The sequence below is a fragment of the Schistocerca cancellata genome, chromosome 9 (genome assembly GCF_023864275.1).
Source record: "Schistocerca cancellata isolate TAMUIC-IGC-003103 chromosome 9, iqSchCanc2.1, whole genome shotgun sequence".
Taxonomy (NCBI): Eukaryota; Metazoa; Arthropoda; class Insecta; order Orthoptera; family Acrididae; genus Schistocerca; species Schistocerca cancellata.
The window spans coordinates 138473350-138497015 of NC_064634.1; the positions used below are offsets into that span (position 1 = coordinate 138473350).

At 44.6% G+C, this 23666-nt stretch overlaps 1 protein-coding gene across 1 annotated transcript in view; it reads left to right on the forward strand.

The window, feature by feature from the left end:
• The window catches only part of LOC126101233 (uncharacterized), a 68085-nt gene extending 44625 nt beyond the window's left edge, over positions 1–23460 (forward strand). Inside the window, exons 3-4 of the mRNA XM_049911922.1 lie at positions 17358–17624; positions 22948–23460. Of these exons, the coding sequence (XP_049767879.1) occupies positions 17358–17624; positions 22948–23127 (447 nt within the window). The 3' untranslated portion in view covers positions 23128–23460. The remainder of the gene's footprint in view (positions 1–17357; positions 17625–22947) is intronic.
• The last annotated feature ends 206 nt before the right edge of the window (positions 23461–23666 follow it).

A 23666-nucleotide genomic window follows, 5' to 3' on the forward strand; every position in this document is an offset into this window, starting at 1 on the left:
GAAACGACTTCCTGACACTTAAATCTATACTCGATTTTAACAAATTTCTCTCCTTCAGAAACGCTTTCCTTGCCATTGCCAGTCTACATTTTATATCTTCTCTACTCCGACCATCATCAGTTATTTTGCTGCCGGCCGCGGTGGCCGAGCGGTTCTAGGCGCTTCAGTCCGGAACCGCGCGACTGCTACGGTCGCAGGTTCGAATCCTGGCTCGGGCATGGATGTGTGTGATGTCCTTAGGTTAGTTAGGTTTAAGTAGTTCTAAGTTCTAGGGGACTAATGACCTCAGATGTTAAGTCCCATAGTTCTCAGAGCCATTTTTGTTATTTTGCTCCCCAAATAGCAAAACTCTTTTACTACTTTATGTGTCTCATTTCCTAATCTAATTCTCTCAGTATCACCCGACTTAATTCGACTGCATTCCATTATCCTCGTTTTGCTTTTGTTGATGTTCATCTTATATCCTCCTTTCAAGATACTGTCCATACCGTTTAACTGCTCTTCCAAGTCCTTTGCTGTCTCTGACAGAATTACAATGTCATCGGCGAACCTTAAAGTTTTTATTTCTTCTCCATGGATTTTAATACCTACTCCGAATTTTTCTTTTGTTTCCTTTACTGCTTGCTCAATATACAGATTGAATAACATCGGGGAGAGGCTACAACCCTGTGTCACTCCCTTCCCAACCACTGCATCTCTTTCATGTCCCTCGACTCATAACTGCCATCTAGTTTCTGTACAACTTGTAAATAGCCTTTCGCTCCCTGTATTTTACCCCTGACACCTTCAGAATTTGAAAGAGAGTATTCCAGTCAACATTGTCAAAAGCTTTCTCTATTTCTACAAATGCTAGATACGTAGGTTTGCCTTTTCTTAATCTTTCTTCTAAGATAAGTGGTAGGGTCAGTATTGCCTCACGTGTTCCAACATTTCTAGAGAATCCAAACTGATCTTCCCCGAGGTCGGCTTCTACCAGTTTTTCCATTCGTCTGTAAAGAATTCGCGTTAGTATTTTGCAGCTGTGACTTATTAAACGGATAGTTCGGTAATTTCCACATTTGTCAACACCTGCTTTCTTTGGGATTGGAATTATTATATTCTTCTTGACGTCTGACGGTATTTTGCCTGTCTCATACATCGTGCTCACCAGATGGTAGAGTTTTGTCAAATTAATTATGCAAATTAATTAAATTGATCAATTATTTGCCCCTTAACTCCTGATGACTTAATGCATTTTCCCTGGCCAGCACGTGTCCATTTCCCCACCACTCCTCTGAAAAATCCCCCTCACTCCTGTGATGTCACCCACTCCTCCCGCCCCACGCCCTTGGAAGTGGCAGGAAAACTCGCTCAGCCTGTGTTGGGATATCAGACTGGGAAGAACATACAATGGTAGGCTAATATAATGTGCATAATGCATAATTTAAACAGTTTGTTTAAGAATATTGTGTTTTATTTCTGAAATCACATTACCCCTCGAAATTGATGCTGGCGTTGAAGCAATTTAGATAGTGTGTGGAATATTGTTTATGTATGTCTAAAATCACAATATACCTCGAAATTGACACTGGTATAGGAATATTGTTATTGTTCATTTACAAAGTGGAATACTGTTTAAACAATTTGGGAATGTAAAAAATTGCAGTACCTTTTTTTATTCTGATAGAGAAAGGAATCACATAACTACACTGTCACAGATCTTGCTAAGCATATCTGAAGAACTTTCTCATCCATACTCCATCCACCGGAGTCGTGGTCGCTGGAAGGAGCCAAGCACTGGGCTCGTGGCAGTGGCCAGGGTGCAAGATGCAGCAAGCACAGGGCTGTGCTAAGATCTTTCTGTTGTCCAGGAAATAACTACAGCCTTTCTCCTCCCTGGGGTACTTTCTTTCTTTGTGACACACCGACCATGCCACGTGAAGCTGGCAGTAGACCAGAAACCATGCTGCCTTCCTTCCTGCCTTCCTTCATGTGCTTTTTGCAGGAAAACACTGCTGCCTTCCCCCTTGGCACACTTCCCTTGTGGCTCACATGTGGGAAATACCTCAGCCTTCCCCTGAGGGATGCCGCCGCACGCAAGAACTAGGGAAATGCCTGACTGGGAATCGGCCAGAAATCCTGCTGAGGTCAATAAATTGATTGGCTAATTAACTTACAGTCACGTGATCGTGATGTAAGGGATATAAGATGGATGTGTTAGGTTATCAGTCCCATTTGCAGTCTATGGAAGAAGAAGAAACATGAAGCATCAACAGTAACAGTTGAGGCCTTCATCTGCCTCTCCATCACAGAAGAAATGTAAAAGTAAGTACTCATTACATGTGGTTGCATGCAGCGGTTCCTCCTCAGCCTCTTCTCTGTTATGTTCCCTTTATTCATTCAAGTCCGTGTCATTGGTCTGTGAATGCTTATTGTTCCTTCTTTTTTTCCTTCTTTGTTCAGTGGCCTCTCGTGTATCCAGACTGGCAGTGACATCCAGTGTGTCTGGACCAGCAGTGGCCACCATCGGCTCGGCATGACCTGCAGTGAACTCTGGTTTGTCAAGACCAGCAGTGGCAGCGGCACCATGGGATCCTGTAGCGCAGGGCTTCTCAACCTTTTCAGCTGGTGGACCCCTTCTTCAGTGCAAAATCCATGGCGGACCCCTAGTCAGTCAAGAGCACAGTAACTTTAAATTTCAGAGCGAAACCCATGGGAACTGAAAGTTTCTTAATGCAAGTTCCATGTTCCTAATGGCTATGGATTTCAGTCGGCGCAGTGCCCTTTGCGTTCAAAAACCGAATAACCGCGCACAATTCGCACCTGGCGGTAACATGCAACGGGAGCACCATTCTCAACGGCTGCCAAGCCAAGACTGAGCGCCTCAGCGCGGCGTGCACATGTTTACACACAGCGCGTGAAGTACTCTTCATAACAGTGTGACCAACTGCCACACAAACAGAGTTCTGTACTTATAAAAAAGTAGGAGACCTTACTTTTGAGATTACCCTCGTGTGTCTAGCTATGAAAAAAGTGATGAGTGTGTTAGTATACACCACACCATGGACAAGTTCGCATGTATGTCAGGCTCTCAGTCCAAGAGGATAGTTGTGCATACACAGAGAATGCTTCTGTACATCGACAAGACTGATCAACGAATTTGATGCAAGCGTTAAGGAACTAGAGAAGTACATCTGCATCATTCTGAGAAAGAAAGTAGACGACTTGGCTGTAAAGGTTGATGGAATTGAAAAGAAAGTACATGATGTAACCGTAAAGCTTGAGCGGAATGTATGTGTATAAGGTGCAGCCTGTGAAGCAGATGTCAACTAAGCATAAGGTAATCTCTGCACGGAAGGCCCTTCAGGAGAAGTTACGGTTGCTCAGGTTAGGACATTTGGATTGAGAGCAGACACCGTGAAAAACGTTCAAAATATCACTGAACTCTCAGCGAAATTGCACAGTGATGACGATAATGCTATTGCCGGTTTCATTAACCCTCACAGCGACCCCAGGATAGACAAAACAAAATGGTTCAAATGGCTCTGAGCACTACGCGACTTAACGTCTGAGGTCATCAGTCGCCTAGAACTTAGAACTAATTAAACCTAACTAACCTAAGGACATCACACACATCCATGCCCGAGGGAGGATTCGAACCTGCGACCGTAGCGGTCGCTCGGCTCCAGACTGTAGCGCCTAGAACCGCACGGCCACTCCGGCCGGCGATAGACAAAACATTCGGTGTCAGTAGTGAAAAACCATACATTGTTGGGCACACAGCCTATAACTTTAAATGAAAAAACAATACACATAGGTGATAGGGAATTTCAAAGAACACCAGGTCTACTGAACCTCATTTCCCTAAAACCCTAAAAAACAGTAAAATTGTCGCCCAAAGATCTGGAGATGTATCATGAAATACTACAATTGACTGGTGTACACAGTAATGCAGAAAACCAACGCAGTGGCAAATACAGAGACATTATAAAGCTGTTATTATTAGGCTGTCGGTATGTCAGCGGTGATGGTATTGACATTCGGCATAAAAATGTCAGCAGGCAGCCTTATCAGCATATATACTACGACGTCCCAACGAGATAGATTGACTGCCACTGCTTATGGCATCAGCTGCTGCGGGCAATACCACTCATTCAAATCAGGTTGTCTCAATAATTTCTAAGCTTAGAGAGAGAGGTAGAATCGAATAAGTATGGAGACAGTTGTTTGAGAGCTGCACAAACCAGCACACAAAACATACCGTCATACGCATGTTATGATTAAAGGTTGTATGACGTACTGCAGGCCGATCTTGTAGATGTGAGGGAATATTCACATGAGAATAATGGATTCAAATATGTTCTAATGAGTTTTGATACATACTCCAAATTTGCCTTGGCATTACCTGTTAAAACAAAAATGGGGAGAAATGTCGCGGTGATGTTTGAATGTTTGTTGCAGACAAGGACGAATCGATGCCTGGACAACCTCCAAACCGATCATGGCGGAGAGTTTTAGAGTAGGAATTCCAAGACTGTGATGCAGTGGTTTGGAATACATCACTACTCAACATTCACCTACCTGAAGGCGAGTATTGTGGAGCTTCTGAACTGAGCAATAAAAGGTCAAATGTGGATGTGTTTTAATCTTCATGGCTGATGCAGATGGAAAGATATCCTACCAAAAATAATTGCACAGTAAAATCGAACCAAACATAGCACAATAAAAATGAGACCAATCGATGTTCATGATAATGGACTCATGGATGCAGTGTACTACCATATTAAAATGCTGGATCCACGAAAACAGAAATTTAATATGGGTGATTTGATACATCTCAAAACACAAGACAGCATTTGAGAAACATAACTTACAATCCGATCGAGTGAGATATTTACAGTTTCCAAAATGCAGAGAACAAATCCCAGAACTTACATCCTAAATGACAGAAGTGGTACTGAAATTTCAGGATGCTTTTACACCTAGGAAACGCAGAAGAGCTCAGAACGATACTGTTTATCATAGAGCGTGACATAAGATGGCTCTGAGCACTGTAGGACTTAACAGCTGTGGTCATCAGTCCCCCAGAACTTAGAACTACTTAAACCTAACTAAGGACATCACACACATCCATGCCCGAGGCAGGATTCGAACCTGCGACCGTAGCAGTCGCGCGGTTTCGGACTGAGCGCCTAGAACCGCTCGGCCACCGCGGCCGGCCGTGACATAAGACATAAAGGGAATAGAGCAACAGTTTAATGGCTTTTGCAACACAAAACAGCTGGATTGATGCTGATGATTTTGTCACATAATGGGCTGTATAGAGCACAACCAGCACAGTAGCACAGTATACGTGATAGGAGACGCATTATAGGAGACGGTGGTATTCCCTACAAACTTTCCATTGAATTGCACATTCTGGGGTATAATTACTATAGACCTGGAACAAAGCTTCAGAAACGTTTGGCTCATGGTGATAAGAGGATTAACCTGCTTGACGAGGCGTTTTTGGAACACGACATTGAATACGCGCAACATGGAGGTGTCCCAGGAGGTCACGCTGCAGATAGAATTTTAGCTGACAAAGCCAAGGCAACATGTGCGAGAAACGATATTGGTATTGGCCAGAGCATTGCGGCATTTATAATTGATAAAACCACGCATGGTGAATATAAGTTGGGCTTAGAGATGATGAATTTCAAGCAAGTTATGAGTAATGCAAGTCGTGCACTGAAGAAGAAGAAAACGATGAAGAAGGAGAAGGGACGCTTAAAAACCAGTATCCTGACCATACATCGGAAATGCTGGTTCACAGATAGACACAACAAAGAGACTGTCGCAAATACAGCTTTCGGCCATTAAGACCTTCGTCAAAAATAGCTACACACACACACACACACACACACACACACACACACACACTTACGCAAACGCAACTCGCACACACGTGACTGCAGTCTCAGGCAACTGAAGAGACTGCAGTCGTGTGTGTTTGTGAGTTACGTGTTTGCGTGCGTATGTGTGTGTGTGTGGGGGGGGGTCTATTTTTGGCGAAGACCTTACTGGCCGAAAGCTTTATTTGTGACAGTCTCTTTGTTGTGACTGTCTGCACACAGTATCTCCACTATATGGCGAGCAGCAACTTTCCATAACATTGTTCATTCCATCCTGGATTTTCCATTGTTTGAAACTGTATCCTGACAGCGATGTACGCAGGTAATAGCGCGCTGAAGCATAAAAGACGCGTTAAAGCATCCAGAGTTCTACTGAAACCCAAGGCATCAGGTGGAATTATTCCCTCCCTGCTCTCGCAGGTCTCTCAGCAATGGGTTCACTGTCTGGTGGTGCAGCGGCTATTGCCAAGGCAGTCAAGAATGCACAAAGCTCTCAGGAGCAGCTAGAATAAGCAAGAAGACATAACTGCATGATAGGAGCAGCAGACATCGGGAAACGACTATGCTTGAAACCATACAAGAACGGACTACGTCTCTTCATCAATAAAAAAAGACCGTTAGCTATTCTACCACACGACCGCTTACAAATACAGGTCTTCTCAAGTTCGTCAGGAAAAAATTCAGCATTCCATGATTCCGTAGTGTGTTTATGCGGTATACATTACTGAAGACTATGTCGAAGACTGTAGAATTTTGAATTTAGATGTTGCTGGGGACCAGGAACTCACTGGATGGCGTATGTTAAGAAAAATGCAAATAACTTTTACTATTTCGATTCATTTAGAGACCTGCAGCCGCCAGAAGAGTTACAGCTGGACAGAAGGGCATGTTCGAGAATTTTCATCATTATTAAGATTTTAATACTTACTTCTGCGGGTATCTGTGCATTATGCTCCTCCTAACATTTACGAAGAAGTCTCTATATAAGGAGATGCATTAAGCATTCACCTGTCAGTGAGGCTTCAGTTGCAATGTCGTATACTCTGACTTTAAAAGAATGATCGTCAGCATTACACGCGAATTGCTTCCTACCGATTGATTTAAGCAATGGGGAGTGGACAGGAGATTTACAACAAAATTCTCAATATCACAGAGGCTAACAATAAACGTCATCTGAAAATTAAGGATGGAAAAGAAATTGTGACAATAGAACCTGGTGCGTATGATATTGACGATTTAACCGAAGTTTTAAAACGGTCTGGAAAAGAGATTGCGCCATATGCAAACATCTATAAACTTAAATCTGAAGTAAAGACAACGAATGCAACGATTGACTTCAACCAGAAAGGATCAGTAGGACGGCTGTTGGGTTTCACAAAAGGACAGGTTTTGAGGAAGGATCCTAATAAATTCTGCAGATCCGACCAGTCAGTGGATATACTCTCTGTCAGTACAATCCATGTCGAGTGTAACACAAAAGGACAGGTTTTGAGGAAGGATCCTAATAAATTCTACAGATCCAACCAGTCAGTGGATATACTCTCTGTCAATACAATCCATGTCGAGTGTAACGTCGCAACAAACTCTTATCTCAACAACAGATTGATTCATACAATTTACGGATTTTTCCTGTCAGTGGGAACAGGTTATAAGATCGTTGAGACCCGTACCAAAGCTATTTACCTCCAAATAACAGTTCAGGCTTTGGACTATCTGGAGTTGCATATTGTGGACCAGGATAATCGACTTGTGGATTTTCGCGGCGAGGAAATCATTGTACAGTTACCTCTAAAGCAGCGCCAGCAGTGACCTTGAACGTGCAGAGAGACAGAAGCGGTGTCGGTCTTCATGCAGCGGGGATTGTTGGAAGCAGAATAGGCGACCTTCAGCTCGCCGGACCGTAAGCGTTGGCGGCGAGCTTCAACCAGTCAGGGATCGCAGCAGACCCGTATTGTCAACCAAGACAGGATGGACGTAAGGTATAAAACGACAGTCCACAATTGGCACTTCACAACAGTACAGCAAGGTGATGACATGTCAAACTATGAGTTTCTTAAATTAATGGGTCTGAAGCAATGCAACGCGTGGTCGACGTAACTAGCCCAGTGGAATAGACGAGTGTATTATACACCAGGAATACTTCTCGCATAAACCTTATGCATCAACCACATTTAACAAGAACGGTGATTTTAGGATTGTCATCCAACACCAATACACTGTGACCCTCCCCTGCAAGAATTTCATATATCTTGATCGATCATTTACGGAAAGGGATGGTACTACTACAGTGGCATCGAACCTCACGTGTAGTACTTTAGTTTTCCTGTTTCATGAGGTACGATATGGACTTAAGAGGGGCGAGACTGACTGTACACGCTATATAGGCTTATCATCAACTCTTAAAACGTATGTTTCTGCTTCTCCCTCAGATCTGAACGATTTAGAAGATCCTGGATGGTTTATTGATGAGACAGTACACACAACAGTGGAAGAGTACAAGAGATTTACTGTGTTCACACAATTACAACTGCTTATGATATACCTTGCGGACATGTGGCGAATTGTTCTGGATGCTAAAGAGGAATTGATTTTGGTACGGACTGCAATGAATAACAACTTCTACATAAATGAGTTCAAGAGGAGAACGAGATCACCATCAGAAAAATAATATGGAAAATGCCGCACATCGCAGTAACGAATGAGCAGTGTTCTTTCAAGTACCCAGTACCACCGACTATAAGCACACGAATGTTGTCTATTAAAACCTCCTCTCAGCTGGAAATGCTCAGCTTCGTCATACTCATGTTTCAGGCCAATAGAAGACAGAATATAGCGAATTATTCCACAAAATTCGCTAGTTAACTCATGCCGGGGTCTATCTGAACTCTGAATTCCTTCCTTATGATAATTTAAACCTGCAGTGGGAAGAAAATCTGTATAGTCTAGCACATTACATGTGTGTGAGGTTCCATGCTTCATGCTATGAAGAGGAGGATGTCTACTCAGCCACGGACATTCAAGGAGCTGGCACAAATCGTCGCAATAGACTGCTCAAAACAGAGTGAGATAATTAAATCTCGACCTATAGATGTAGGAATTGAATCTGAACCTTCAGCAAATTTCCTGGAAGACACTGCAACATCTCAAGGTCTGAAAATCATTGCAGATGCTCAAGGTTTCTATGATGATAAACGTAGACAGTTCATATTCATATATAGATGCAACTATGATTGAGACATTCTGAGCAGACATTGCATCACTGAGGTCTTTCAAGGTTGTGAAGTGCGCTAGAACACGGAAGAGTGGAAAGCGGTTAACACATTTCTACATGGAATTCTCTGGGAAGAGCCTGGAATATCCTATAAAGACTCGATGACTTCACTTCGATTAATCTACTACATGGATACCATCATCTACGTGAAGGGAAAGGAGAAGATCGCACTGATGTGTCGAATCTTCACTTTTGCTGCTATTCAAGACCTGGAATTCTATGGGTGCCCTGCTCTCCGTCGGCTCAAGAAGAAGATGTGTGAAAATAGTGTTGCTATGTCTACTTATGAAAATGTAAAATTACTTTTAAGTTGGATGAGAAATAGATGAATTTTTATCTCATAATATGAGTGTACTTTTTTTCTAACTGATTTCACTCTTTTCCCACTTTGATAGTATACAATTTTACCCAGATACTATGTCTGTGGTTTTCTTCAAACACAGTAGATATAATTTTAGCCATGTTTGCTACTTGCCTTTGGAAGTGGACATGGTCACGTGTCTCCTGCTCCCATAAGCCAATTCTTGGTGCACGATAGGCTTAATCCCATGCAACCGTACTATATATTTTATTATCTGTCATCTTAAACTTCAGCCCCTTAATAGCACTCATTTTCAGAAAAACTAATATCATTTGTGTCATGTACGTCCTTTATATATACACTCCTGGAAATTGAAATAAGAACACCGTGAATTCATTGTCCCAGGAAGGGGAAACTTTATTGACACATTCCTGGGGTCAGATACATCACATGATCACACTGACAGAACCACAGGCACATAGACACAGGCAACAGAGCATGCACAATGTCGGCACTAGTACAGTGTATATCCACCTTTCGCAGCAATGCAGGCTGCTATTCTCCCATGGAGACGATCGTAGAGATGCTGGATGTAGTCCTGTGGAACGACTTGCCATGCCATTTCCACCCGGCGCCTCAGTTGGACCAGCGTTCGTGCTGGACGTGCAGACCGCGTGAGACGACGCTTCATCCAGTCCCAAACAAGCTCAATGGGGGACAGATCCGGAGATCTTGCTGGCCAGGGTAGTTGACTTACACCTTCTACAGCACGTTGGGTGGCACGGGATACATGCGGACGTGCATTGTCCTGTTGGAACAGCAAGTTCCCTTGCCGGTCTAGGAATGGTAGAACGATGGGTTCGATGACGGTTTGGATGTACCGTGCACTATTCAGTGTCCCCTCGACGATCACCAGTGGTGTACGGCCAGTGTAGGAGATCGCTCCCCACACCATGATGCCGGGTGTTGGCCCTGTGTGCCTCGGTCGTATGCAGTCCTGATTGTGGCGCTCACCTGCACGGCGCCAAACACGCATACGACCATCATTGGCACCAAGGCAGAAGCGACTCTCATCGCTGAAGACGACACGTCCCTCCATTCACGCCTGTCGCGACACCACTGGAGGCGGGCTGCACGATGTTGGGGCATGAGCGGAAGACGGCCTAACGGTGTGCGGTACCGTAGCCCAGCTTCATGGAGACGGTTGCGAATGGTCCTCGCCGATACCCCAGGAGCAACAGTGTCCCTAATTTGCTGGGAAGTGGCGGTGCGGTCCCCTACGGCACTGCGTAGGATCCTACGGTCTTGGCGTGCATCCGTGCGTCGCTGCAGTCCGGTCCCAGGTCGACGGGCACGTGCACCTTCCGCCGACCACTGGCGACAACATCGATGTACTGTGGAGACCTCACGCCCCACGTGTTGAGCAATTCGGCGGTACGTCTACCCGGCCTCCCGCATGCCCACTATACGCCCTCGCTCAAAGTCCATCAACTGCACATACGGTTCACGTCCACGCTGTCGCGGCATGCTACCAGTGTTAAAGACTGCGATGGAGCTCCGTATGCCACGGCAAACTGGCTGACACTGACGGCGGCGGTGCACAAATGCTGCGCAGCTAGCGCCATTCGACGGCCAACACCGCGGTTCCTGGTGTGTCCGCTGTGCCGTGCGTGTGATCATTGCTTGTACAGCCCTCTCGCAGTGTCCGGAGCAAGTATGGTGGGTCTGACACACCGGTGTCAATGTGTTCTTTTTTCCATTTCCAGGAGTGTATTTGTGACGGTAGCACTTTGTGAAATAACAACGAAGACATATGGTAATGAATTTTTTCATTTATTCAATTCACACAGGTATAATTTGGTTTTTGAAATACAGTTCAATTCTTGAGATAAATTCAGTTCTTGAGATACAGTTTGACTCTGATATTACAATGCAGAGATATTTTTAACTTACAATCTATTACTAATAACTAGGAAATAAATAACCTCTCAACAGTAAGACTGATTGAGAATATTTCTACAATTTTTTCCATGTTTTGACAATTTTTCCAGATATATAAATCTACGCTAGAAACTAATGTGGAGTTACTTTTTTACAATAACTAAATTCCACAATTTCAATAGTTGAACAATAATTATGATGGACTTTGTACACTTAAAAATTTATAAGTCTTGCGCAGCTAGCGGCAGGTGAAACTTAAAAAAAAACAACTTTACTAAACAACTTTACTATTTACATGACGCACATTATGTGAGATATATATTTACACAGTACACATGCGCTGTGTATGAATAAGTAAATATACGAATTTTTTTTGTTTGTTTATGCTCTTGTTTACATTTCTTTAACTTTTTTTACTTTTTTCCCTGTGGTGTGCGTATATATATTTACATATTAATATGCATGATTTTCGTATTTTTGCTTTTTATATATACATGCATACACAGAATATATAAATAAATATGTGAAGTAAATAAACAAATATTTACATGACGCACACTCACTGACACACACACACACACACACACACACACACACACACACACACACACACACATACACACAATTACTTACATTTCGGAAAAGGGTGACACCAGTTATCAATAATTGAGGAAGACAGCCACAAGACAATAGGAGGAATTTCTATAAAACCGCTAAGCAAAGCGTCCAAACTTACCAGCCACTTGTCTTGTAATTCAAAAATGAAGAGAGAAAATTAGCTCGAAACAATCGAGAAATATAAGCAAGCTATTTCAATAAGTTGTTAAATTGTGGAGAACCAAGAGCATATTTCTAGAACAAAATGCAAGATGCAATTACACAAACTCAGAACCCCCAGTGTGGATGAAATACAAAATATCATTAAAGATATAAGCACCGGACTTCAAGTGTCCATTGCATAGAGTTCTCTACATATTACTAGCTCGGAAACTGAGGACGGTAGCAGTTTCTATCCGTTTTGAAACTGATTGTCACTGACAAGACGTAACATTTGTCTATGGCACCTGTCGGGGTGTTACGACGCAGCGCTACCTGTTTGCGAGTGGCACATCATTGCTTGCGTACACATTGAAAGTTCGCTTTGACACACCAACAAAACGAGAAAATTTATTCACGGAGTGGTCACGAGCATGTCCAAAGCGGGTGACCACCAATTTTTATGGGTAGCTTATGCACGGGATTGGTGCATACGTCCGTAGCGTTTTTCCACAAGTTTTATAAACACAACTGACACTCATATACACTGAAGCGCCAAAAAAGCTAGTATAGGCATGCGTATTCAAATACAGAGATATGTAAGCAGGCAGAACATGGCGCTGCGGTCGACAACACCTATATAAGACGCAGTTGTGAGATTGGTTACTGCTGATATAATGGCAGGTTATCAAGATTTAAATGAGCTTGAAAGTGGTGTTACAGTCGGCGGTGCACGAGCGATGAGATACAACATCTGCGAGGTAGCGATGTAGTGGGGATTTTCCCGTACGATCATTTCACGAGAGAACCGTGAGTATCAGCAATCCGGTAAAACATCAGATCTCCGACATCGCTGTGGCCGGAAAAAAATCCTGCAAGAACAGTACCAACTACGAGTGGAGAGAATCATTCAACGTGGCAGAAGTACAACCCTTCCGCAAATTGCTGTGGATTTCAGTGCTGGTCCGTCAACAAGTGTCAGCGTGCGAACATCGTTGATATGGGCTTTCGGAGCCGAAGGCCCACTCGTCTAACCTTGATGATTGGGCGACACAAAGCTTTACTCCTCTCCTGGGCCCCGTCAACACCGACACTGAACTGTTGATGACTGGAAACATGTTGCCTGGTCGGACGAGCCTCCTTTCAAGCCGGCTGGTGTGGCCGAGCGGTTCTAGGCGCTACAGTCTGGAGCCGCGCGACCGCTACGGCCACAGGTTCGAATCCTGCCTCGGACATGGATGTGTGTGATGTCCTTAGGTTAGTTAGGTTTAAGTAGTTCTAAATTCTAGGGAACTGATGACCTCAGATGTTAAGTCCCATAGTTCTCAGAGCCATTTGAACTATTTTATCTCCTTTCAAGTTGTATCGAGCGTATGGAAATGTACGGTATGAAGACAACCTCATCAATACATGGGCCCTGAAAATCAGCTGGGGACTGTTCAAGCTGGTGGAGGCTCTGTAATGGTGTGGGGCGTGTGAAGTTGGAGTAATATGTGACTCCTGATACGTCTAGATACGACTCTTGACAGGTGACACGTATGTAAGCATCCTGTCTGATCACCTGCATCCATTCATGTCTATGGCGCATTGCGTCGGATTTGGGCAATTCCAGCAGTACAATGCGACGTCCAGAAACACTCTTCTGAGCATAAACACTTCCGCTTGCCACTCAACTCCCCAGACATGAACATTGTTGAGCATATCTAGGATGCCTTGCAACGTGTTACTCGGAAGAAATCTCCACTCCCTTGTACTCTCACGGATTTATGGACAGCCCCGCAGGATTAACGGTGTCAGTTCCCTCCAGCACTACCTCAGAAATTATTCAAGTCCATGCCACGCCGTGCTGCGGCACTTCTGCGTGCTCGCGGGGGCCTTACACGATATTAGACAGGTGTACGAGTTTTTTCGGATCTTCAGTGCAATAAACACAACAGATACACGTAACAGAGACTTTAATCGTCAATGTTATTTCTCCTTCACTGTTAACAACAGTCTGCCAATGTTGTGGTAACTTTTCGACTCCACGACTGCAGAAATCACGAATGTTTGAGGCGATGAACTCGTCGAGCCGTGTTCGGAGTGCTTCTTCATCCGGATGGGAAGTTCCTTGAATGTTGTTCGACAGAGAGCGGAAAAAAGGAATATCTGGGGGCGCAAGATTAGATGAATAAGGGGGTTTTGTTTCCTTGTTTGTTTGCAACAAGTTTCATTACAACTTTTTGTATTGCTACACGTGTGTGTGTAGTGTAATATGCGTGTTGTATGATATTCAAGACGATGATGATAATCATGGTGATGATGATGATGATGATGACGATGAGAAAACGGAGACGGTGAAATCTGGTTCCGGCACGTAGCCCACTCTCGTGAGTAGTACGGCGGGTCCGCCAAGCTTAAGGTCCGCAACCCCCGGACGGATCACTGTCGACAGTGCCACGGGCTCTCACTTCACGTGACGCTGCGGTGAGGTTTGGTATTTAAACCAGGACAATGGAGCAAAATTTGGTGATCAGGTACTCTACGCCACCTACTCTGCTGCCCTTGCCGGCGAAATACTGGCAGTGAAAATTTTCCACTACCCGGGTTCGAACCGACTTATCTCCGGGCCGAGCGCCACCGCATCAGCGACCTCGGACACGAAGGCGGGTGATAAGGTGGATGTGGAATGACTTCCCAACCCAACTCCTGTATAGAGTTTTTTGTCAGTCTATCGGAACACTGGCGGCCGTTATCGTGGAGAAGCGTCACTTCATGTAGTCTTTCTGGTCGTTGTTCTTGGATTACGTCTGCCAGGCGTCTCAGTTGTTGACAGTAAATGTCAGCAGTGATAGTTGCACCTCGGGGGAGCAATTTGGAGGACATCACACCGTCGCTGTAACACCAGATACGTAACATCACCTTTCGTGGACCGCATAGGTTTTTCTACAGGGAATCGCTGCTTTGATTGGGATAACCGTTTCTTTCTTCTCGTTATGTTAGCATAAAGACACGACTCCTCGTCAGCAATAACGATACAGGACAGGAATGGACGGTGCTGTTCACGAGCCAATTGATGACGAGCAAGCAGAAAAGCACATTTGGCCACCCATTGATTTTTGTGATTTGGACTTAAGAGCATGCAGTCATGCGGTACCCATACATGCGATTTTTGAACTTTCTCCATTGCATCCAAATGTCGTATGGTGGTGCAATGATCACATTTCATGCTATTTGCCAGTTCTAGAGTGCACTGATGCGGATCATTGTGGATTAATGTATTTAAACGATCTTCATCAAATCCCGAATTTCTTCCTGAAAGTGGAGAGTCTTTAATATATAAAGGATCCTGCTTGAAACGAGAACACCATTTTCCTGCCGTGCGCTGTCCAATAGCATTATCCCCATACATGGCGCAAATGATTCTGGTTGCCTCCGCTGTCGGCACCCCTCTATTGAAGTCAAACAGAAGAATACGTCGGAAATGTTCCGATTTGTCCGCTTGACACTCCATCTATTAGCTTCCACAGCTCCACTAAGAATGTCCAGATAACAAAATTACAATATGAAAATGTATGTAATAATTATTAATATAATATAATAATTTAATATGTAATAATATAATTAATAATGATTAGCATAATAATAGTGAATAATTATATAATAATTAATAATTCCAATCCCAAAGAAAGCAGGGGTTGACAGATGTGAAAATTATCGAACTATCAGTTTTATAAGCCACGGCTGCAAAATACTAACACGAATTCTTTACAGACGAATGGAAAAACTGGTAGAAGCCGACCTCGGGGAAGATCAGTTTGGATTCCGTAGAAATGTTGGAACACTTGAAGCAATACATATCCTACGACTTATCTTAGAAAATAGATCAAGGAAAGGCAAACCTACGTTTCTGGCGTTTGTAGACTTACAGAAAGCTTTTGACAATGCTGACTGGAATACTCTCTTTCAAAATCTAAAGGTGGCAGGGGTAAAAAATAGGGAGCGAAAGGCTATTTACAATTTGTACAGAAACCAGATGGCAGTTATAAGAGTCGAGGGGCATGAAAGGGAAGCAGTGGTTGGGAAGGGAGTGAGACAGGGTTGTAGCCTGTCCCCGATGTTATTCAATCTGTATATTGAGTAAGCAGTGAAGGAAACAAAAGAAAAATTCGGAGTAGGTATTAAAATCCACGGAGAAGAAATAAAAACTTTGAGGTTCGCCGATGACATTGTAATTCTGTCAGAGACAGCAAAGGACTTGGAAGAGCAGTTGAACGGAATGGACAGCGTCTTGAAAGGAGGATATAAGATGAACATCAACAAAAGCAATACGAGGATAATGGAATGTAGTCGAATTAAGTCGGGTGATGCTGAGGGAATTAGGTTAGGAAATGAGACACTTAAAGTAGTAGAGGAGTTTTGCTATTTGGGGAGCAAAATAACTGATGATGGTCGAAGTAGAGAGGATATAAAATGTAGACTGGCAATGGCAAGGAAAGCGTTTCTGAAGAAGACAAATTTGTTAACATCGAGTATAGATTTAAGTGTCAGGAAGTCGTTTCTGAAAGTATTTGTATGGAGTGTAGCCATGCATGGAAGTGAAACATGGACGATAAATAGTTTGGACAAGAAGAGAATAGAAGCTTTCGAAATGTGGTGCTACAGAAGAATGCTGAAGATTAGATGGGTAGATCACAAACCGAATGAGGAAGTATTGAATAGGATTGGGGAGAAGAGAAGTTTGTGACACAACTTGATCAGAAGAAGGGATAGGTTGGTAGGACATGTTCTGAGGCATCAAGGGATCGCCAATTTAGTACTGGAGGGCAGCGCGGAGGCTAAAAATCGTAGAGGGTGACCAAGAGAGGAATACACTAAACAGATTTAGAAGGATGTAGGCTGCAGTAGGTACTGGGAGATGAAGAAACTTGCACAGGATAGAGTAGCATGGAGAGCTGCATCAAACTAGTCTCTGGACTGAAGACCACAACAACAACAACAACAACAACAACAACAATATGAAAATGCAAATCGCAACAGTGAACTACAAATAAAAAATGGCAGTCGATAGATAAACTGAAATACCAACATGAAAAACAAAAACACTATGAACATATCCACCAACCTAATGCACCTACTCGTTCGACATATTTGAAAACTCGATTCGTTCCATATCACCTTCTCTGTTTATAGGGTGTACGCAGCACGGTGAATGAGTGAACGAATGATTGCGCAGGTGCGCCTGGAGGTGCTGGTGCCGGACTTGTCCCCAGAGGGCGCGCTGGTGCCAGCGCACTCCTTCTGCGTCGACGGCGTGCGCGTGGGCAGCAAACTGCTGCACGTCGCCTTCGCCTGCGTCTGCGCGGGGCCGGCGCCCTGTGTGCGCAAGTGCTGCAGGGACTACCAGGCCTACGACCTCACCGGCGGCGGCAGCTGCGTCTTCGTCACGGAAGAAGAAGAGGACCGCGACCCCAGCACCGGTCACTGGCGGCCAGCGCCAAGGGTCAGTGTCTCTGGTAGTCGTTTGTGACGCCACACCCTCGAAGGATGGCGATGGAGTCGTAAAACAACCGTTAACTACCGTAGACTATCACAAGTAAGCGTAGACTACCGTAGGTTTCCTTGTAGCATTCGTCTGTTACGATGTTATGATTATACACTCCTGGAAATGGAAAAAAGAACACATTGACACCGGTGTGTCAGACCCACCATACTTGCTCCGGACACTGCGAGAGGGCTGTACAAGCAATGATCACACGCACGGCACAGCGGACACACCAGGAACCGCGGTGTTGGCCGTCGAATGGCACTAGCTGCACAGCATTTGTGCACCGCCGCCGTCAGTGTCAGCCAGTTTGCCGTGGCATACAGAGCTCCATCGCAGTCTTTAACAGTGGTAGCATGCCGCGACAGCGTGGACGTGAACCGTATGTGCAGTTGACGGACTTTGAGCGAGGGCGTATAGTGGGCATGCGGGAGGCCGGGTGGACGTACCGCCGAATTGCTCAACACGTGGGGCGTGAGGTCTCCACAGTACATCGATGTTGTCGCCAGTGGTCGGCGGAAGGTGCACGTGCCCGTCGACCTGGAACCGGACCGCAGCGACGCACGGATGCACGCCAAGACCGTAGGATCCTACGCAGTGCCGTATGGGACCGCACCGCCACTTCCCAGCAAATTAGGGACACTGTTGCTCCTGGGGTATCGGCGAGGACCATTCGCAACCGTCTCCATGAAGCTGGGCTACGGTCCCACACACCGTTAGGCCGTCTTCCGCTCACGCCCCAACATCGTGCAGCCCGCCTCCAGTGGTGTCGCGACAGGCGTGAATGGAGGGACGAATGGAGACGTGTCGTCTTCAGCGATGACAGTCGCTTCTGCCTTGGTGCCAATGATGGTCGTATGCGTGTTTGGCGCCGTGCAGGTGAGCGCCACAATCAGGACTGCATACGACCGAGGCACACAGGGCCAACACCCGGCATCATGGTGTGGGGAGCGATCTCCTACACTGGCCGTACACCACTGGTGATCGTCGAGGGGACACTGAATAGTGCACGGTACATCCAAACCGTCATCGAACCCATCGTTCTACCATTCCTAGACCGGCAAGGGAACTTGCTGTTCCAACAGGACAATGCACGTCCGCATGTATCCCGTGCCACCCAACGTGCTGTAGAAGGTGTAAGTCAACTACCCTGGCCAGCAAGATCTCCGGATCTGTCCCCCATTGAGCATGTTTGGGACTGGATGAAGCGTCGTCTCACGCGGTCTGCACGTCCAGCACGAACGCTGGTCCAACTGAGGCGCCAGGTGGAAATGGCATGGCAAGCCGTTCCTCAGGACTACATCCAGCATCTCTACGATCGTCTCCATGGGAGAATAGCAGCCTGCATTGCTGCGAAAGGTGGATATACACTGTACTAGTGCCGACATTGTGCATGCTCTGTTGCCTGTGTCTATGTGCCTGTGGTTCTGTCAGTGTGATCATGTGATGTATCTGACCCCAGGAATGTGACAATAAAGTTTCCCCTTCCTGGGACAATGAATTCACGGTGTTCTTATTTCAATTTCCAGGAGTGTATGATAGCGGAACAAACACTGGTAGCAGTTACTTCTGTAAAATATTTCGGAGTATGCGTGCGGAACCATTTGAAGTGGAATGATCATATAAAATTAATTGTTGGTAAGGCGGGTGCCAGGTTGAGATTCATTGGGAGACTCCTTAGAAAATGTAGTCCATCAACAAAGGAGGTGGCTTACAAAACACTCGTTCGACCTATACTTGAGTATTGCTCATCAGTGTGGGATCCGTAGCAGATCGGGTTGATGGAGGAGATGGAGAAGATCCAAAGAAGAGCAGCGCGTTTCGTCACAGGGTTAGTTGGTAAGCGTGATAGCGTTACGGAGATGTTTAGCAAACTCAAGTGGCAGACTCTGCAAGAGAGGCGCTCTGCATCGCGGTGTAGCTTGCTGTCCAGTTTTCGAGAGGGTGCGTTTCTGGATGAAGTATCGAATATATTGATTTCCCCTACTTATAGCTCCCGAGGAGATCACGAATGTAAAATTAGAGAGATTCGAGCGCGCACGGAGGCATTCCGGCAGTCGTTTTTCCCGCGAACCATATGCGACTGGAACAGAAAAGGGAGGTAACGACAGTGGCACGTAAAGTGCCCTCCGCCACACACCGTTGGGTGGCTTGCGGAGTATAAATGTAGATGTAGATTTAGATTTAACCGCATTATCTGTACGTTAGGTGTGTTGCGGGCGTTACCTAATTTCGATCGCCTTATTTACTTAGGCGATCAGTTCCTTCCTAGATTCCCCTAGCAGCTGGAAGTGGTGAAATGTCTAGAAACTGAGTGAGGATATATACACTACGCTTTTCCGTCCTATTCTGGAGTACTGCTGTGCGGTGTGGGGTCCGCATCAGGTGGGACTGACGGATGACATCGAAAAAGTACAAAGAAGGGCAGCTCGTTTTGTATTATCGCGAAATAGGGGAGATAGTGTCACAGACATGATACGTGAATTGGAGTGGGAATCATCGCGCTGCGTTTTTCGTTGCGATGGGATCTTCTCATGAAATTTCAATCACCAGTTTTCTCCTTCGATTGCGAAATCATCCTGCTGGCACCCACCTACATAGGGAGAAATGATCATCACGATAAAATAAGAGAAATCAGTGCTCGCACGGAAAATTTAAGTGCTCGTTTTTCCAGCGTGCCGTTCCAGAGTGGAATGGTAGAGAGACAGCATGCAGGTGGTTCATTGAACCCTCTGTCAGGCACTTTACTGTGAATAGCAGAGTAATCACGTAGATGTAGATGTAAGGGGCTGCATAACTTACAGAACATTTTTGTTCTACATAGTTATCCTCCTGTCTGTTACTTAAAAAACAAAATTGCAACTGTCAGTATTTAATTCAAGTCTTTTTCAAAAATTGTCAGTTGGTAACATGCAAAACAGAGATGCTGTAGTAAAAAAATATAAAAAAGACGATACAAGTTTATCATATAACTCTAGAAAATGCAATTTCTTCGAAACGAGGTAAGACTAAAAACTCAAAACAAAACATATAGGCCGGCCGCGGTGGTCTCGCGGTTCTAGGCGCTCAGTCCGGAGCCGCGCGACTGCTACGGTCGCAGGTTCGAATCCTGCCTCGGGCATGGATGTGTGTGATGTCCTTAGGTTAGTTAGGTTTAAGTAGTTCTAAGTTCTAGGGGACTGATTACCACAGATGTTAAGTCCCATAGTGCTCAGAGCCATTTGAACCAAAACATGTAGAACATTGCTTCAGTACTTCATCGAGCTTATATAAAACATGTTCCTGTTATTTATGGACAACTTTCGCACTTATCAATAATAACAGGAAACGCTTGCGCTTGATCATGGTGAAGAACATTCTATTGAGTACAAAAAGAAATAATAATAATATACATTTTTATATTTGTGCACATAAATCGTACTTGCATCGAAAGTAATTGCTGTGGTTACATAAAAGCGTAGAACTTCTGTGGACAACTAGTTTTTATTACTTATAAAATGCAGTTCATATTTTGTAAGGCAATAGAATACACAACGGGACAACAATGAACGATGTGCGGTTCTATTTATGTGCAAAACAAACAAAAGGCAAAGAGAAGTCGTCGGCTCCCAGTTTCTCTCACACATTAATTTGTGTTTCTTTCCCTACCAGTGCTATCAATACTACCTGTAATTTCACAGCAGCGAGTGCGAGAACTCATCATCTCTAGCAGCAAGTCACGACTAGCTCTACACTCTAGCATGCTTCAGTAAGAGAGGACGAGTCGACGAGTATGAAGCAGTCGCAGCGCCACAGTTCTTAGACTCGTCGAACTCACAGAGCCACAGTGAGAACGAAAGAAGCCCAGTAGTATTGACGTAACAGCAGGAGCCTGATTTGTGAAGTATGCAACCCGCAACATTACACTCGTACTCGCCCCCATTCTGCTCTCTAGTGGGCAGTCGGTGTTAGTTGGGGGTTGCCGGCCGCAAGTGTGAGCGGGCCGTGCAGACTGTGACGAGAGTCGATAGAGAGTAATCAAACGAAGAAAGAGGATGGCAGTTCTTCCTGGAGCAGCAGAAGGCAGAGACACGCAGTGTTCACAGCGATAGGTCAAACTGCGAAAGGGAAGTCGCTACAGTTTGTTTCTGAGTGGGGGGAACGAATTCTGTTTGGCTGAAGACTGGTGGATATGTAGTTTTCTTTTATGGTAACTGGCTAACAGAAGGCACTTGGAGTGCCTAAGAGTGTACTGGGGCTAGCTGAACTTTACATTTCAAAGTGTGTAAAGGTATGAAGATATTAATTAGTGGATATAAAAAAGGAGCTACACTATTAATTTTTTGGCTTTTCCTTGTTGTGTTCAGGTAAAATAGCAATTTGGAAGCAAAACTGAAAATATGCTAAGATTTTGGTTACTCATACAGGCTGAAGAATCCGCTCCCTCCTTTTGCAGAAAATAACGGAAATGAAGGCAATGCACCACACCGCACTGTCTGTTGAGAGGTATCTAGCAAAGTCCAACATCCCATTGTTAGACTACCCACCTTATTCACGTGACCTAGCAGCATGTGCCTTTTATCCGTCCACCAAGGTCAAATCTTCGTTAAAAATAACAGGCCTGCAGTCTGCTGAAACAGTGAAAGAAGGAGCAGCACGCGTCATCAAGGGGCTCACAGAGGAAGACTTTCTATCAACGGAAAATTCGCATGGAGCGTTGTAATGATAGACACGTGGAGTATATTGATGGTGGCATTAGCTAAATATGTATGTTTTCGAAACGAAAAGTTTTACAGTACTAGTTCTGTTGTTTCATAGCCACACCTTGTGCTGTGCCCTGGTGCCACTTAATATAGTCCTCGAGGACGTTGCATTTTTTTTTTCGGGCAGTGTACAGTTTCACTCGTATGTTGGGAAACCAGGTTAATAATCGTAGTCCGACTACTTTAATTGTTTACACACACGCTCACGATGACTTTATCCTGGAAAAGCGATAACGCTTAGCTGCGCGTAGTGGCCCCGCGGTTAGAAGCGCCATGCTACTGATCGCACGGTCCCTCCCGCCGGAGGTTCGAGTCCTCCCTCGGGCATGGATGTGTGTGTTGTCCTTAGCATAAGTTACTTTAAGTGGTGTGTAAGTCTAGGGACCGATGACCTCAGCAGTTTCGTCCCTTAGGAACTCACACACATCCGAACATTTTTGATAACACTTGTTAATTTGCAAGCGAAAGGAGTGTTATAAGCTTTGCGTCGAATGGTATTATTTCCGAGTGGCTGACCAGACGATGTCTTGTGTCTGCAGGATCCTGAGGCGAGTAGATCGTACTTCCTGCTACGCAACCGCAAGCCCAACTGCACCGTGCGGTCACACCGTCTGCAGAGTAACATGGACGACTTCCGTCTCCGGGAAGACGGAAATCTCCTGGTGAGGAAACCAGTATGCCGTACACTCGTTTTATCCATTCATTTGGCCGCAACGTAGCTCTCTTCTTTTTTATGGCCCATTACGCTGAAGGAGAAGGATGAGCTGTCTGAGAGCATCTTGTTGCTCCTTCCTATCTATTTAATATTTTAATATTTTGTTAAAATTCATATGCAGTTGATTTTTGCAAAATATTACAATGAAAGAACGATTTAAAATTATAGTTTTGTTGCTGTTATAATGATAGATTTTACAGCTGTAGCTGATTCTTTCTATTGATATGTAATAGGTTTGATCTTTCCTATGCTTTCATGGTGACTGTACTTGTTATTAGAAACGGTGTATTCCACTTTACAGTGTTTCCTGTTGTGCAGCTCCGCTGTGATATATTTCTTCCAGTGTGTTTCTTAAATATAATATGTATATAAATGAATTTAATACTTAAAAGCTAAAATATGTGTTTTCTTTGTTACTTAATGATTATTTAATTGTCACGGATCACAGATATGTTTTGTCTAAATACGAGTAATGGTGCTGTCGCCATTTGACTGTTATTCAATTTCCTTCTGGTTACACTATTTCATTTTCGACTTTGTGGC